Here is a 13,215-nt window from a genome sequence, read left to right on the forward strand (position 1 = left end):
AACTAGTTGACCTACTCCAATTAAATTGGTACAATTAAATTAATATGTACTATATGTAAAATTTCTACTTTTTATATTAAAAAAAATTTTGCAAACATATTTTAAAAATATAGTCATCGTTTAAATTTAAAAAACATGTTATAATACGATATATGCACTTTGGTCGAAATTGGCAAAATGGTATAACATAAATTTTTCAGTGTTCTTTGTGGTTTTGGCAACCCTGTATCCCTTAGCTGTCATTCAAGGTATACATTATTTGTTGTTTTGTTATTGAAGCATTGTGGCGCATTGTAAACAAACAAATAGCCAAAGTAACTTTTAATTTGCGACGTGAAGGAATTTCACAATTAGTTAATTTAATATTTATAACATAAAATGACATTCTACGATGAAGATTTGACGGTATGTACATACATATGTAACTAACTGTATATATATTTTGTATTTGCGATTGTTGCACACCCGCATTGTTTATAAATAATTACGCTTAATATAACCTTAATTAATGACTTTCTACATAATTTTAGAGTCGAATACTGGACTTGTTGTCTGCACCTATCGTGCAACGAGTTCACGAGCTGCCCAATTTGTTTCAACATTGTAGTTTACGTGAGTTGCAAGATGTTTTTCCCGCTTTGGTGCAGTCGATATTTGGTGTGGGCACCGGTGGTTTTGGTTGGGGTTTACGCGGTAGCACTAAAGAAAATACATCTGGTTGTTTTGATTTGATATATACATTTTTTGCACCACAAGGACCTATGCTACGTGTATGCTATAGATTGTTAAATGATGCCATTAAATTTGATTTCAGCATAAATATGTTGCCGGTATGTTATTATACAATAAAAATATGCCTTTCTAGAATTATATTTGGAACAAAATTATATTTGCAGCCTAAATTAGCGCAACTGATGCAATCAGGTCATTATTCTAGATTTTATGCAGATGTTTTAAATGTGGATCCATTTCGGCGGCAAGTAGCTTCATTATCATTGAATGCCTTTGATTATTATATGCTACATTTTGTTATACATGGAACATTTCCGTTGCACAAATGGTATCCAGCAGCACTGCAAGTACAAAATGAACGTGTCAAAACGCTGTATTTTTTCTTAACATCTGATTATTTGGGTACATTTTTACCAAGCCACCCTGATGGTGTAGTGATTCCTGATATAGGCAATATTATAAAAGCACCACAACCGATACCTGTGCAACCTATGCAACCCGTGCGTAAGCCACGTTTTTTAAAAATACCACAATCAAGTCTTTTTGCTGGTGATGACACAAATGCGACTGGCAATTCTAATCAAATGGCAAGAAACGAAGAATCTATGCGAGCATGCGATTGGCGTACAGAGTCAGTGTTACACTTTTTTATTGATATATGGTTCAATTATGAAATTGGAGAAAATGCGGTAAATAAGTGTATTTAATAAAATATTTACTATAATATTATTAATAAAATAAAAAGAAATATTCATATGCTACGCAGGATATACCTAGCAGCGAATTTATACGCCACGTGCGTGTGCTGATCAAACACATACATGCCTTTGCTAATTCAGTACATATAGATCATTCAGGATTGGCTCCTTTGCGTAAAATAGCACAGCCGATGATGAAGGCGCACATATATCCATTTATTAAAAATATATTCAGCCGTTGGCCTTTGGATAGTTCATTACTTGTTGTGTTGGAATTGTGGTTTAGTTATATACAACCTTGGCGATATACGTATGAAACACAAATTAGCATGTAAGTTTTATATACTTCAAATTATATACAATTAATGCATAATATCGGTATGCGACTTTCAGACCACATCGTCCCGAGTTCGGTATACACAGTCGTTACGATAATTTCATACAGGATAATATTGTTATGTATACTCAAATATTCGTCAATTTGTTACCACGTTTTAAGCGTTTGGACTTTACTATATATCGGAACTGCATTATGATGCAGAGATTGGTGAAGGTAAATATATATTAAATATTTTTTACTACTTATAGTGGAATTTATAGGGCCTGTTTTAAGTACAACATATTTATTTAGAATTATACAAATTTTACAGTACGCTGGGAGTTAACATTTATTAACTGTTCAAAGTTTTAAAGTTATTGCTGTTGTACATGTGTTTGTTGTTTTGTTGTTTTCACAATCTTTAGGGTAGGAAAGAAAAGGCGTTACGTTTTTTCACGCTCACTCTTTTTTGTAGCAGAATTATTACAAAAATATTCGCATAGTCGCAAAAATTTCTATAGAAGTCTGTCATTATTCGTATGTTTCACTTAAATTTCTGTTTGGAGCTGCTTTGAGAGCAAATATGGAGTGGAAACGAATACTTTAGACTCCTTGCGTTAGAAACTCTAAGTTTGCGTTAGAAACTCTAAGTGAAGAGCATATTAGGTAATATTGGTTATAGTATGTGAAGAACTAAAAAAAAATTGGATTCCAAAGAGAATTTTACTTGTCTTATATTATTGGGTGATTTTGAAAAATCACCCAATAGTTTTTTATAACTATATGGTGCTGATAACCATATCTCAGGCAACACTAATCCAATTATGTCTAACAAATACGTGTTTGAAAGATTGCATTTAAGGCTATATTTCAGATAAAGGTACTTCGTCGCTGAAACAAATAAAAATAGTAATCTTAAAAAATCGGATGAATCTATTAATCAATTGGTTCTAAATTAATGGTTGTTGGCAGATAAACAAATGCATTACCTAAACGGATTTGCAAATTGGTCACGCAATTTGAATTTATAAATTATACGCAATAAATTCTAGTCAGTTAATACTAAGTTTAGTTAAAGGTTGTATCCTTCTCACAGTCGTACCGGTTTTTTATTTTAACTTATAGGTATTCAGTCAACCAATGTTTATGCAGAAAATTTTGCATGCTGAAGAAGTCTACCTGGGGAACACGTTAGGTTATGAAACAGTTCACAGGTATGCATACTATTACAAGTTAATTACAAAAAATACACATTGTCCATTTATGAGGATGTATATTAAATATTGGTTTTATTTACAGACACAACACATCGTCTGTTATAACAGACTGGGATGCTTTCTTTCACGAAGAAGTTTATACACCATTGTTTGGACAAGAAGTAGTTGCTGAAATTCAAGAATTCATAAAAACAATTTACGTTTCACGGGTTCATCTGCAGCATGAAATTAATCGAACAAGACATTATATGGAAGAAAAACAAAACTCATTGGGCTTGTTTCGTAAACTTTTTGCTAGCTGTTTTGAAGAAGTTTCCCCAGATGTGCTAAAGTTGCAAGAACTAACAAAAATACCAGACTTTCTAGATTCTATCATTAACGCATTAAGCGAAATGTTTAAAGTAAATTGTTTTTATAAATATAATTACTATAACTTTTAACTAATTTTACTTATAGATTGAATTACCCAATATATCGGTGGAGGAACTTGAACCAATTATAAATAGATCTTCGCAATTAAATTTTTCTATTTTTGACGACAGCAATTATTTCGATCTTTCCAAAATTACGCCAGAAATGGTATGTTAGAAAATATTCTACAACAAATATAAAATAATAAATATTTTTTTTTGTCTTTAGATGCGAAGAAATACTGCAAATATAACATCAACTATTGACCCCGCTTTGGAAAATATACACTCATATGAGTGTCCATTTATTGTACGGTTTCTACATACAGTGTCTAATGAAATTAATAATAGGGTACGTGTGAATTCTATATATGTGTACATTTTTGTATTTATGAATGTGTTTATGTACACTTTATATTTATGGTAAAAATTTAAGTTAAGGGGATCACCAGTTCTCTTGCACATTTTTGTATATATTTACGTATATTTTATATTTACGGTGAAAGCTCGCTTAACCGAACACTGAAAGGATCAGCAATTCTATCGGTTAAGAAAACTGTATTTGTAGAGTTATTCTTATTATTCTATTACTCTACTGACCCTAGAGCAACTATTTTGTAAAGAAATGAAAACTAGACTAATAATATTGTACAGATAAGAGAGCACTTGCGCTTGTGAGAGAAAAAGACCCTCCCTTGTGTTTGTAAATATATGTATGTGTATCGAGAGTTACGTATGTATGTTATTGAAAAGAATACGTTTTTCTACTGAAAAGAATACTCCAAGTGATATATAAATTGTATACATTGTATACAAATTGTATATATAATACAGAAGTTTTGAGGATTATCAATATTTCAATTCAAGACACTTATATAATCTATGTACATATGTAGCATCAAACCCGAAAAACAAGAGACTACTTTAATGTAATACTTATCTTCTACAATAAAATTATTTAAAACCTCAATATTAATCTCAAGACTTGAATAGAGTTGAACTATTTATCTATTCATATTATACCATATGAGTGAAAGTTAGGATGTATTAGAAAAGTTAGAAAGCCTTATTATTACATATTTTTTAAATTAAATGTTTTTTCTCTTTTCAGTATGGGGATGGCATAAGAAGAAATTATAATCGAAGCGACTTTTATGGTAAACTATTGCGTCAGCTTGTCCTGCCACCAATGACCGCAAAATGGTTTGATAGACCGCGTGGTATACAGGAATTAATTGAAAAACCATTACCAGCGCGAGTATGTCTGCGTCCTATGGCCTCTTACAGATTTTTATTTGTTGTATTTTTATCCTTTGTATTAGGATATATTATATGGCATGCACCAAGTCTTGGAATTTTGTGCTTATTGTTGTTATATGTAGTTTATTTTTTAGTGCTAGCTATATTTTCATAAAATTTTAAAGTTGATAATTTTTTTATATAAAAATCATAAAATTTTTTATAAATATATCAAAAATAAAGTATATGTGTCCACATATATGAATGTGAATTTAACAAAATCTACGATGCTTGTCTTAATTTTATAGATAATCTCAATTGCTCATTGGGCACGGTAACCAAGCGTAAGATGCGTTCAATAGGTTTCTCGTTGAGACATTTTAGTTGGAAATTATTGCAGATCTGAAATAATTAAAATAAAATGTATTTGAAAAAAAAAATGTTAAATAAGGCAACGAATTATAAATATTCAGTAACTTACTGCAGTTAAAAAAGATTTTATTTGATTTGTTGCTATCTTCCTGCCAATACAAGAACGACTACCGATAGCAAAGGGTAGTGTACCATGGGCCTGTAGAACATTTTTAAGTTCACCAGTTTTTTCATTACGCTTCCAACGTTCCGGCATAACAGTGAAGGGTTGAGGAAAGTGTTTAGCATCTCTACCAGCCGTGTACAGTGAAAGTAAAACTAGGGTCTGCGGTGAGTAGGAATCAAAATAATATATTAAATTTAAGGAAGTTGTATTTATTTAGATTAATAATTTTTAAATAGATGAAATTTTATAAATTGGTTTTGAGTGATTAGATAGATTTAAAAAAAAATGCTATGAAATATTGGATTTAGCTTTTAGTGGTAGGAAACATAATTTTAGAATATGTTTAAGGTAAAACTGATTTGAAATTATTTATAAGACCTTATAGAATAAATATCAATGAAATAACTTCTACTCTAATCGATCATTGAAACTTACATTTTTTTCAATAGAATAATCTTCAAGTGTGGCATCATCTGCTAGGTAACGACCTATAAATGGTGCTACTGGATAAAGACGAAGTGTTTCCTTAAGTAACCCATTAACAAGCTGAGCTTCTGCTGCATTTTGTTGTATGTCCTTATAAATTTTTTGTTGTAGCAAACTGTTCTGTGATAGCAAATATAAAGCCCACTCGGTTGTATAAGCAGTCTAAAAGATAATAATTATGATAAGTTTTAAAAGATGTATTAATTATTGTTTCAATTTTATGAATATTTATGCTTATATTTTGTAGTTTGTTTCATATTTTGCCTTTTCCGCTTTTCTATCATTCCAAGTTATATACTCTTTTTAATGATTTTATGGACACAGAACTAATTAAATTTAAGTTAGAAAAAACTTCTTATACTTACAGTGTCTCCAGCTGCTATAACTAAATCCACAAATATACGCTTGATCATTTCATGACTCATGCCGGCACTTTTAAGTTTAAAAAAAATAGGTGCTGTATCTGGTACTTCTTCCTTTTCATTTTCCTCATTTATCTGCTCTATAAACAAGTCAATTATTTGTGAACTTCTAAATAGAACATCGGTGACATGTTCCTCAAACTCGGTCCATATTTCTAAGTTCAATAATTTTGCCAACTTTGGTGGAAAGTTCATTAGGTTAGAGCTACTTTTAAATATTTTATTCACTACTCTAGAGAAGTCACAAAGACCAGTAAGTATTTCATCATTGTTATCATAATTGGGTCCAAACATAATAGTACATACAACTATAAAATTAAAAAGTAATCAAAATATTGTTAATAATAATTATTGTTATAAAAACATGTTAAAAAAATTTAATCGAAGAAAACGTTCCTTCCAGTAGCTTACATAGTATATTACTTTAGTCCATAAAATATTTTTTTATCTTTTCGGACCATATATTTTCTTCAGAAATTAAAATATTACAATATAAAATATGCTTTATATACGTGAATGAGAAATAACATATTAGGAATGCAATGCATTACTCAATCCATAACATCTTACCTAATGAGTGGTAATAAATCATTAACACATGACTCCTTAACTATATGCAGTATCCTTTATGCGTCTTTTTTGACATAAAAATCTGTCCCTTACTCTTTTATAATACCCTCTAATTATAAGATTTAAGGAATTAAAAGTTACAAATGAATTTTTTCTCATCGTATAAAGATCAATATAATTCGAAATTAAATTTAACTAACGAATATGTTAAGTTAAGCATTCAGAAGAAGGTATGACGAAGAAGAAGGTATAATGCACTATCTACACATAATATCGGGTATATCTCTTTCTTGGCACAATCATGGGTATGTCATTAAATATAACCATATAAATATGTTAATACAAAATAAGCTTCTAAAATTGTAATAATTTTCATTAAACCTAAAGAGTCTATTAAAACAATTAATTTTATTATTATTTATTTAATTAATTTATGCTGAAATTTTAAATTAAACTTTTTAACCGTAGTTCACAATTTCTTACCATCAACAGCCCAATGATAAAGTTGCAACTCTAGATCATATATTTTTATAAAATTTTCACTTTCTGGTTGTAGAGCTAAGCATTGCTTTTTCCATTTATTGATCACTTTCTCTGTAGAAGTTTCAATATATGCGTCCATCCAATTTAAATTACCATTGATTAGAAATTTATTCATAATACGTCGGTTGTGTAGCCATTCTTCACCATCCCTGCAATAATATAATAGTTATACCACTACAATAAACTCTTGACTTTTAAATACTAATAAAAATTCAGACTGAAATCTGACTTACATAAAAAATAGTCCACGTTCACATTTGTATTTTTCATTATAAAGTTTCCAAGCGTCTGGTATTGGATGCTGTGGATATTGTCCCTCATGAAGAAAAACATTTCTCATTAGACTTGCTGATGAGACAAATACAGCATCCTGTTTGCCGCCTAGACGTTCTCGAAAGATGGGACCATGTTCTGCATGCCGTTTGTCAATATATTCGTGTAATCTGCAATTTTAATTGAAATTTTGTCTTGGAATATTAAATTTGAAATAGATTAAAAATTTTAATTTATTATATTTTTATTCAGATTTTCGTTCAAACCAATTTATTTTAAAATAAAAATAATATAATATAAAAATTTTATTTTATTAAATAAAATTGTGTGTTTGTAGAAATTAGTTTCTATCTAATTTAATAGAATATAAATTAAAAGAATTTATCTTATTTATGTTATTATTATACTGATATAGGTAGGTAATTTCTTAGACATTTAGTTCCTTCTATAATATTTGGTATATTTGACCAACTCAAAGAGATGTAGTTCAGTAATTAAAAAAGTTCTGAATACATCGACTCCTTAATATTGTTATTACTAAACAGAATGAGATAATATTGTTTTTTTTAATGGATGAGATTAAAACATTTTGTTTGAACTACGATCCCTTTTTCGTAAACTTATATTATTTTGGCATTGAGTGAAATTCGAAATGCAATAGGATTCGCATAGCTGATGTCGCAGACGCCATTGTTGGATATTACTTCCAACAGTGGCTAGTTTGGAACTTAAACTTTTGATTATTTCATTTGTTAAATCTTATTACAAAATAGGATGCCCCATTTATTTTTACAAAAATTTTTTCTCAATATTATTGTAACAATGTGTTTTTTCATGCGGTGTTATGTCAGCGTTTACTGATTAAAGCACACTTATAGCGATGTTATAAACAGTTACTACAGTTCTCTCTGAAACCACAACATCGCATATTTGTTCAACTGTCCAACGCCATTCATAATCTGAGCTTGAATTAAACTGTAGTTTGGTTGCATTTATATAGATTTTAAGACCTATAAATACCTATATATGTATTTAAGACTTATATTTATAAATATGACCTGTAATCCTCCCCAATTCTTTTTTTTCGCATTTTCTTTTAACCAAAATCCTATCCTGGTTACTAAGTTACATCTTTACTTGTTCTCGAAATAATAGGCTGATTGTGCTTTTTATATTCTAGTCTGTCGGTATTGATGGGGTCCCACCATCAATGTGTTATTATAACAATAATAACACAATCAGGTTGATATCGTAAAATTTAGATCAGGTTAATGTGGCAGTTACACCAATTGAACAATTCTATTCTATCGAGTTGTCGCTATTCAACACGGGACCTTAATTATTATATCAAGGGATAAGTTTTGTGATTCCAAGATTTGTGTTAATGTTAAATTTGATGTCGATTACAGAAAAAAATATTAACAAAATATATGTTTATATTTATTTATTTATATATTTATATAAACAGAATAATATTTAGTTAATTAATTTATTCTAGAATCTTAAAGATAAAATATATTAAATATAAATATATATATATATATAATAAAGATATTGTATTAAGGTATTTTTTGGCAGATATATTAATAAATTAATCTAGTCCATAATCATAATGGTATATATTAAATTATTATTAAATATATTTATTTATAAAATTGTTATTTTATTATAAAAAAATCTTATTAAGCCTTACTTGGCAGCTCCACCTGCTGACATTAGCTCAAAAAGTGTACCAACCACTGGTAGACCTTTGGTTTCCGGAATTGCGCGCACAATATGATAATCCGATTTCGAAGTTTTATTAGTATTATCTTTATCAGAACTTTGTCTTGTAGTACGGTATTTCAATGAGGTTCGATATTTAAATATTATTAAGATCTTAACCCAAAGACTCTTCAGGGATCTTAAAATATATGAAAGTAATTTTCGTGCATTAGACATACTGACTAACTTAAGAGATACACTTTCAAGCACGTTTTATTTTTTTCAAGCTGAGTTAGCGATATGCGATTTGTTGCAATTTTTACTGTTTTTGTTATTTTATTTTCACGTTAAAATTGTGTATAATAAATGTATCTGCACTCAAGTCATCACACGGCTAATGAACTAAGTTTAGCAGTAATAAAGCGCGGCAGGCGATTTGCGAGTAAGCCTCACGCAAAGGAAATAAAAAATCGTTTGAAGCTCAATGTTGCGCTTATACAAACGCTTCACTAAGTATCTCACCTAAGACTGAAGTGCTAAAATTCTTTTCGCTGTAAAGAAGGTATATATAAGTGAAAAGTAAAATAAATAAAAGATACAAATATTTTTTTGTATTCTTCAGTTGCGCTTGGATTAAAAATTATTGCTGGCATTACACGCCAGACAGGGTACAGTGAAAGAAAAGGAAAGAGTACCGCATTGGAAATTGAAATTAGTTAAATATCCGCTAAGAGTGACAAAACAAATTTATAATGCTGATACGACACAAGTAAGTAAATACACATTTTTACTTTTACTTAATAAAACCAAATGTTATGAAATTGAGTAAGATATATTACATATGTATGTGATTGATTATCAAATTCGAAGGGTACAGTAAACAAACGCGAATTGAATCCGTGATCGAATTTTCTTGATAACAGCCTTTCTGTTTATGTTTCTTTCGTTCAAACGGAAGGAAGCACTATAGATTTTCCTGATTAATAAATATTTTTAAAATTAATAGAAATAATCTATTCATAAATACAATATATAATTAAACTCATGAATATATATATTATATATATAAAATTTTGTTTCTATTCCTGAAAAAAGAAAATGTCATCTTTAGATTATCTGTTAATCTAAATAACTAAAGTGTAGTGAAGAGGTTATGTAAAAAGGTAAAAGGTATGGGCATCCGAAATCACGAATATTCAGAAACCCTAGAATTCTGTCAGACGGTTACTCTCCATTCTTTTGAATTTATTACTTTTAGTTTTCTATTCTAATTTATTTACTCCGAATAAACAAATCCTTGTTTTTTTTACTAAGTTTCTTCTTAAAATGTTACACTTTAGTCTTTTTAGACAATCTTACAATATAACCAGCCTATTTTTCTTTCTTCAGCTCACATTAAACTATGATCTTTCCTCTTATTAACTGACACAGTTCAATAATTATCTCTTACAGTAATAATACAGTTATTTTTCATTTAAAAAGTCGATAAATTTTAAGACAAATTGTTCCACTAATCATAGTTGTAACATATCTAGTAAGTGTGCTAAGAGGGGTCACATTCGAAAGAATTTCCCTTTGTATAAATTTACAAGCAAACATATAATTTAATATATTAAATTCTTAAACGTTTATTTGATTGCTTAAACAAAACGATCAGTTAATTAGAAATCTGATTTTAATTACTGCACACAGCTGCCGGAAAATAACCAAAGATACAAAGATCGATATATCGGATGATGGAGAAAAGTTGTATGGGTCGTGGTTTTTTAAGTTATATTCTGAAATTTTCCTTCTCGGACATTATACTATGTATGATGTGTATTAGTATTTGTATTAGTTGCTAGTTCACAGAATCAGTAATATATGTTTCAACATAACCTTTATTATGTAAGTACTTCTCAGATTTACCTATGCTCCCTATGCAAAGCGAAAAAATCACAAAGTAAATTTAAGTAATTTTTATTAAATAACTAATGACATGCTTATAATTTTTATTATTATAGATAGGTTGTACATGGACTACGACTTGAAAGGTCTTTTATGCAGCCTCTCGCCCAATTAGTCCAATACGTGATATGCTTATTGAGTAAATAATATAACAGTGAATAAAAATGGATTAGACATAATATACAGTACCGAATGTCAAAATTGGCGGTGCAGATAGTTCCCTGGCCAGTAGGCATTCATTAGAAACATTTAAGTACCAGTTGAGAGGAAGAGGAAACAACCAAATTCTTTTCTTTTTTATGGCCAAACCCAGCAAGATGAGACCTTTCACTAAGGGTTTTGAACGACCTAAGGATCCCGGTAAGCATCGCAAACATATATTTTCGAAAAATAATTTCTTTTATCAATTTATCAATTCTTAAGACGAGGTTGTTGGAACAAATTGCGCTAAGCACTACTTGGACAGAAAAGTTTTTGTCATCGCTAAAAGCAACCAACCGACCAGACGTGGTTGTTTATTGGAGTAATATTCAAAAATTTTGTATATTAACCAAAAAATATGGAAACATTAAATTTCTACATTTGTGTAATTTATTGATTTATTGAGCGATGGATGTGTTTGTTTATTTGTTTTGTAGTACCCTTTTAAAAATATTTTTTTTTATGTAATTACGTCATATTAAGACACACTATTTAAACAATAGGACTTTTAAAAATCTGTATTCAAATGTATATGTGCAGAATCGGCTAAAAAATATATGTTTCTAAAATAATTCAGTACTATTGATAATAAACAAATACAGTTTTTTAGACTTTTATTTAGAAAACTATAAAAAAATATATATTATTTTAAAATAATACATGCATTTATATATTTTTACGAAAGCCTTATTTAGAAATTACAGCGTTTGACTGCATTTCGATCATAGGCCCATAAGCGTAAATTTAGTATATTATCCTTTTTACGTAGCATCCAATCAGTAAAACGTGACTCTTGTATCTCTTCATTGGAATAAGTACAATGCTGTTTATGCCGTCTATAGGTACGAAGTATCAGTCCAGGCTTACAATACTTGCATCTCTTTTGTAAACGTCCCTTCTCCCACAACTTTTCCTCAATATCATAAAGAGGATTCCAGCGCGTTAAGTCGACATAACATGGTATGCGAATACATAGTTCTTTCAACTCGATTGGTTTCATACAGCGAAAGATATCGCGAGTAGTGGGCTTATAAGTTTGTAATAACTTCCAGACTAACTCTATATTGAAATTGCTTTCACAGGATTTTCTTGTATGTAAATGTCGTTTATATGCTGGCCGTTTACATTCTTGTCGCTTACATAGTTTGTGTTTGCATCCTATCTGTTTTTGTTGTTGTCTCTTACAAACTTGCTGCTTATACCCTTGACGCTTATGTACTTGCCGCTTACATTTTGGCTGCTTACAAACTGGCTTCTTGCGTAGTCGTCTTTTGCATGCTCTTCTCTTGGGAATAGTCTGCTTATTAGTTTTTCTTTTGCATGCCCGTCGTTTACATCTACTTCGCATTTTAGGAGCTGTATAAGCATAATTTATAGGGAATTCAGAAGATTTAACTATAATTTTGATCATACTGAAATTATAAATATAAATCGAAAAGTATATATAACATACTGACGTTTTAATAATAGAATATTAGATTTCAGTATATTGTTCTAGAATAAAACGAGAATTTTTTTACTCAAGACGTGTTTGTTTAGGACGAACTAGTAATGATTCATAAAAATCCACCCATCCCTACACCACTCATGTTCCCAACGGTGCCCTCCCTTTTTACACTCGCTTTGCCAAACCATTTCCTGAGCCATGTATATATATTTTTAATTCCTTTTCATATTATATGCTGTATAGATCTATAGATATCTATAGAGATATAGATAATAACAATAACAACTATGTTTTAATAGGGTGCATTGAAAAATAAATCTTAAATGAAGATATACCTATTTACTCTTTTGGGTCCAAATTTGAATGATGGTAACTTTTTAAATAAAATAGAAGAGAAGAAGTTTTCTTTAACAGAGAACGAAGATTACGGATTAGCAGAAACAGATGTGATAACACTTAATTCTAGTTT

At 29.6% G+C, this 13,215-nt stretch overlaps 2 protein-coding genes across 3 annotated transcripts; one reads left to right on the forward strand and one right to left on the reverse strand.

Annotated features, from left to right (window-relative positions):
- Nucleotides 1-87: 87 nt before the first annotated feature.
- On the forward strand, nt 88-4,797 carry LOC119680651 (sphingomyelin phosphodiesterase 4). 2 transcript variants are annotated; one of them, XM_038093576.1, is made up of 10 exons: nt 88-405; nt 531-830; nt 897-1,421; nt 1,478-1,761; nt 1,824-1,983; nt 2,875-2,963; nt 3,049-3,367; nt 3,423-3,545; nt 3,606-3,728; nt 4,488-4,797. In XM_038093576.1, the coding sequence occupies exons 1-10, from the start codon at nt 379-381 to the stop codon at nt 4,788-4,790; spliced, it is 2,253 nt and encodes a 750-aa protein (XP_037949504.1). In that variant the 5' UTR covers nt 88-378; the 3' UTR covers nt 4,791-4,797. The 2 variants fall into 2 exon arrangements, with proteins under 2 accessions (XP_037949504.1, XP_037949505.1); XM_038093577.1 differs by having other exon boundaries at nt 1,499-1,761.
- Nucleotides 4,769-9,690, reverse strand: LOC119680653 (cytochrome P450 315a1, mitochondrial). The gene is made up of 7 exons (XM_038093580.1): nt 9,141-9,690; nt 7,408-7,617; nt 7,115-7,323; nt 6,005-6,369; nt 5,589-5,801; nt 5,097-5,312; nt 4,769-5,017 (listed from the first exon to the last, which is right to left on the reverse strand). The coding sequence occupies exons 1-7, from the start codon at nt 9,386-9,388 to the stop codon at nt 4,898-4,900; spliced, it is 1,581 nt and encodes a 526-aa protein (XP_037949508.1). The 5' UTR covers nt 9,389-9,690; the 3' UTR covers nt 4,769-4,897.
- Nucleotides 9,691-13,215: the final 3,525 nt, after the last annotated feature.

This window comes from Teleopsis dalmanni, chromosome 2, assembly GCF_002237135.1.
Source record: "Teleopsis dalmanni isolate 2A chromosome 2, ASM223713v2, whole genome shotgun sequence".
NCBI classification, from domain to species: Eukaryota; Metazoa; Arthropoda; class Insecta; order Diptera; family Diopsidae; genus Teleopsis; species Teleopsis dalmanni.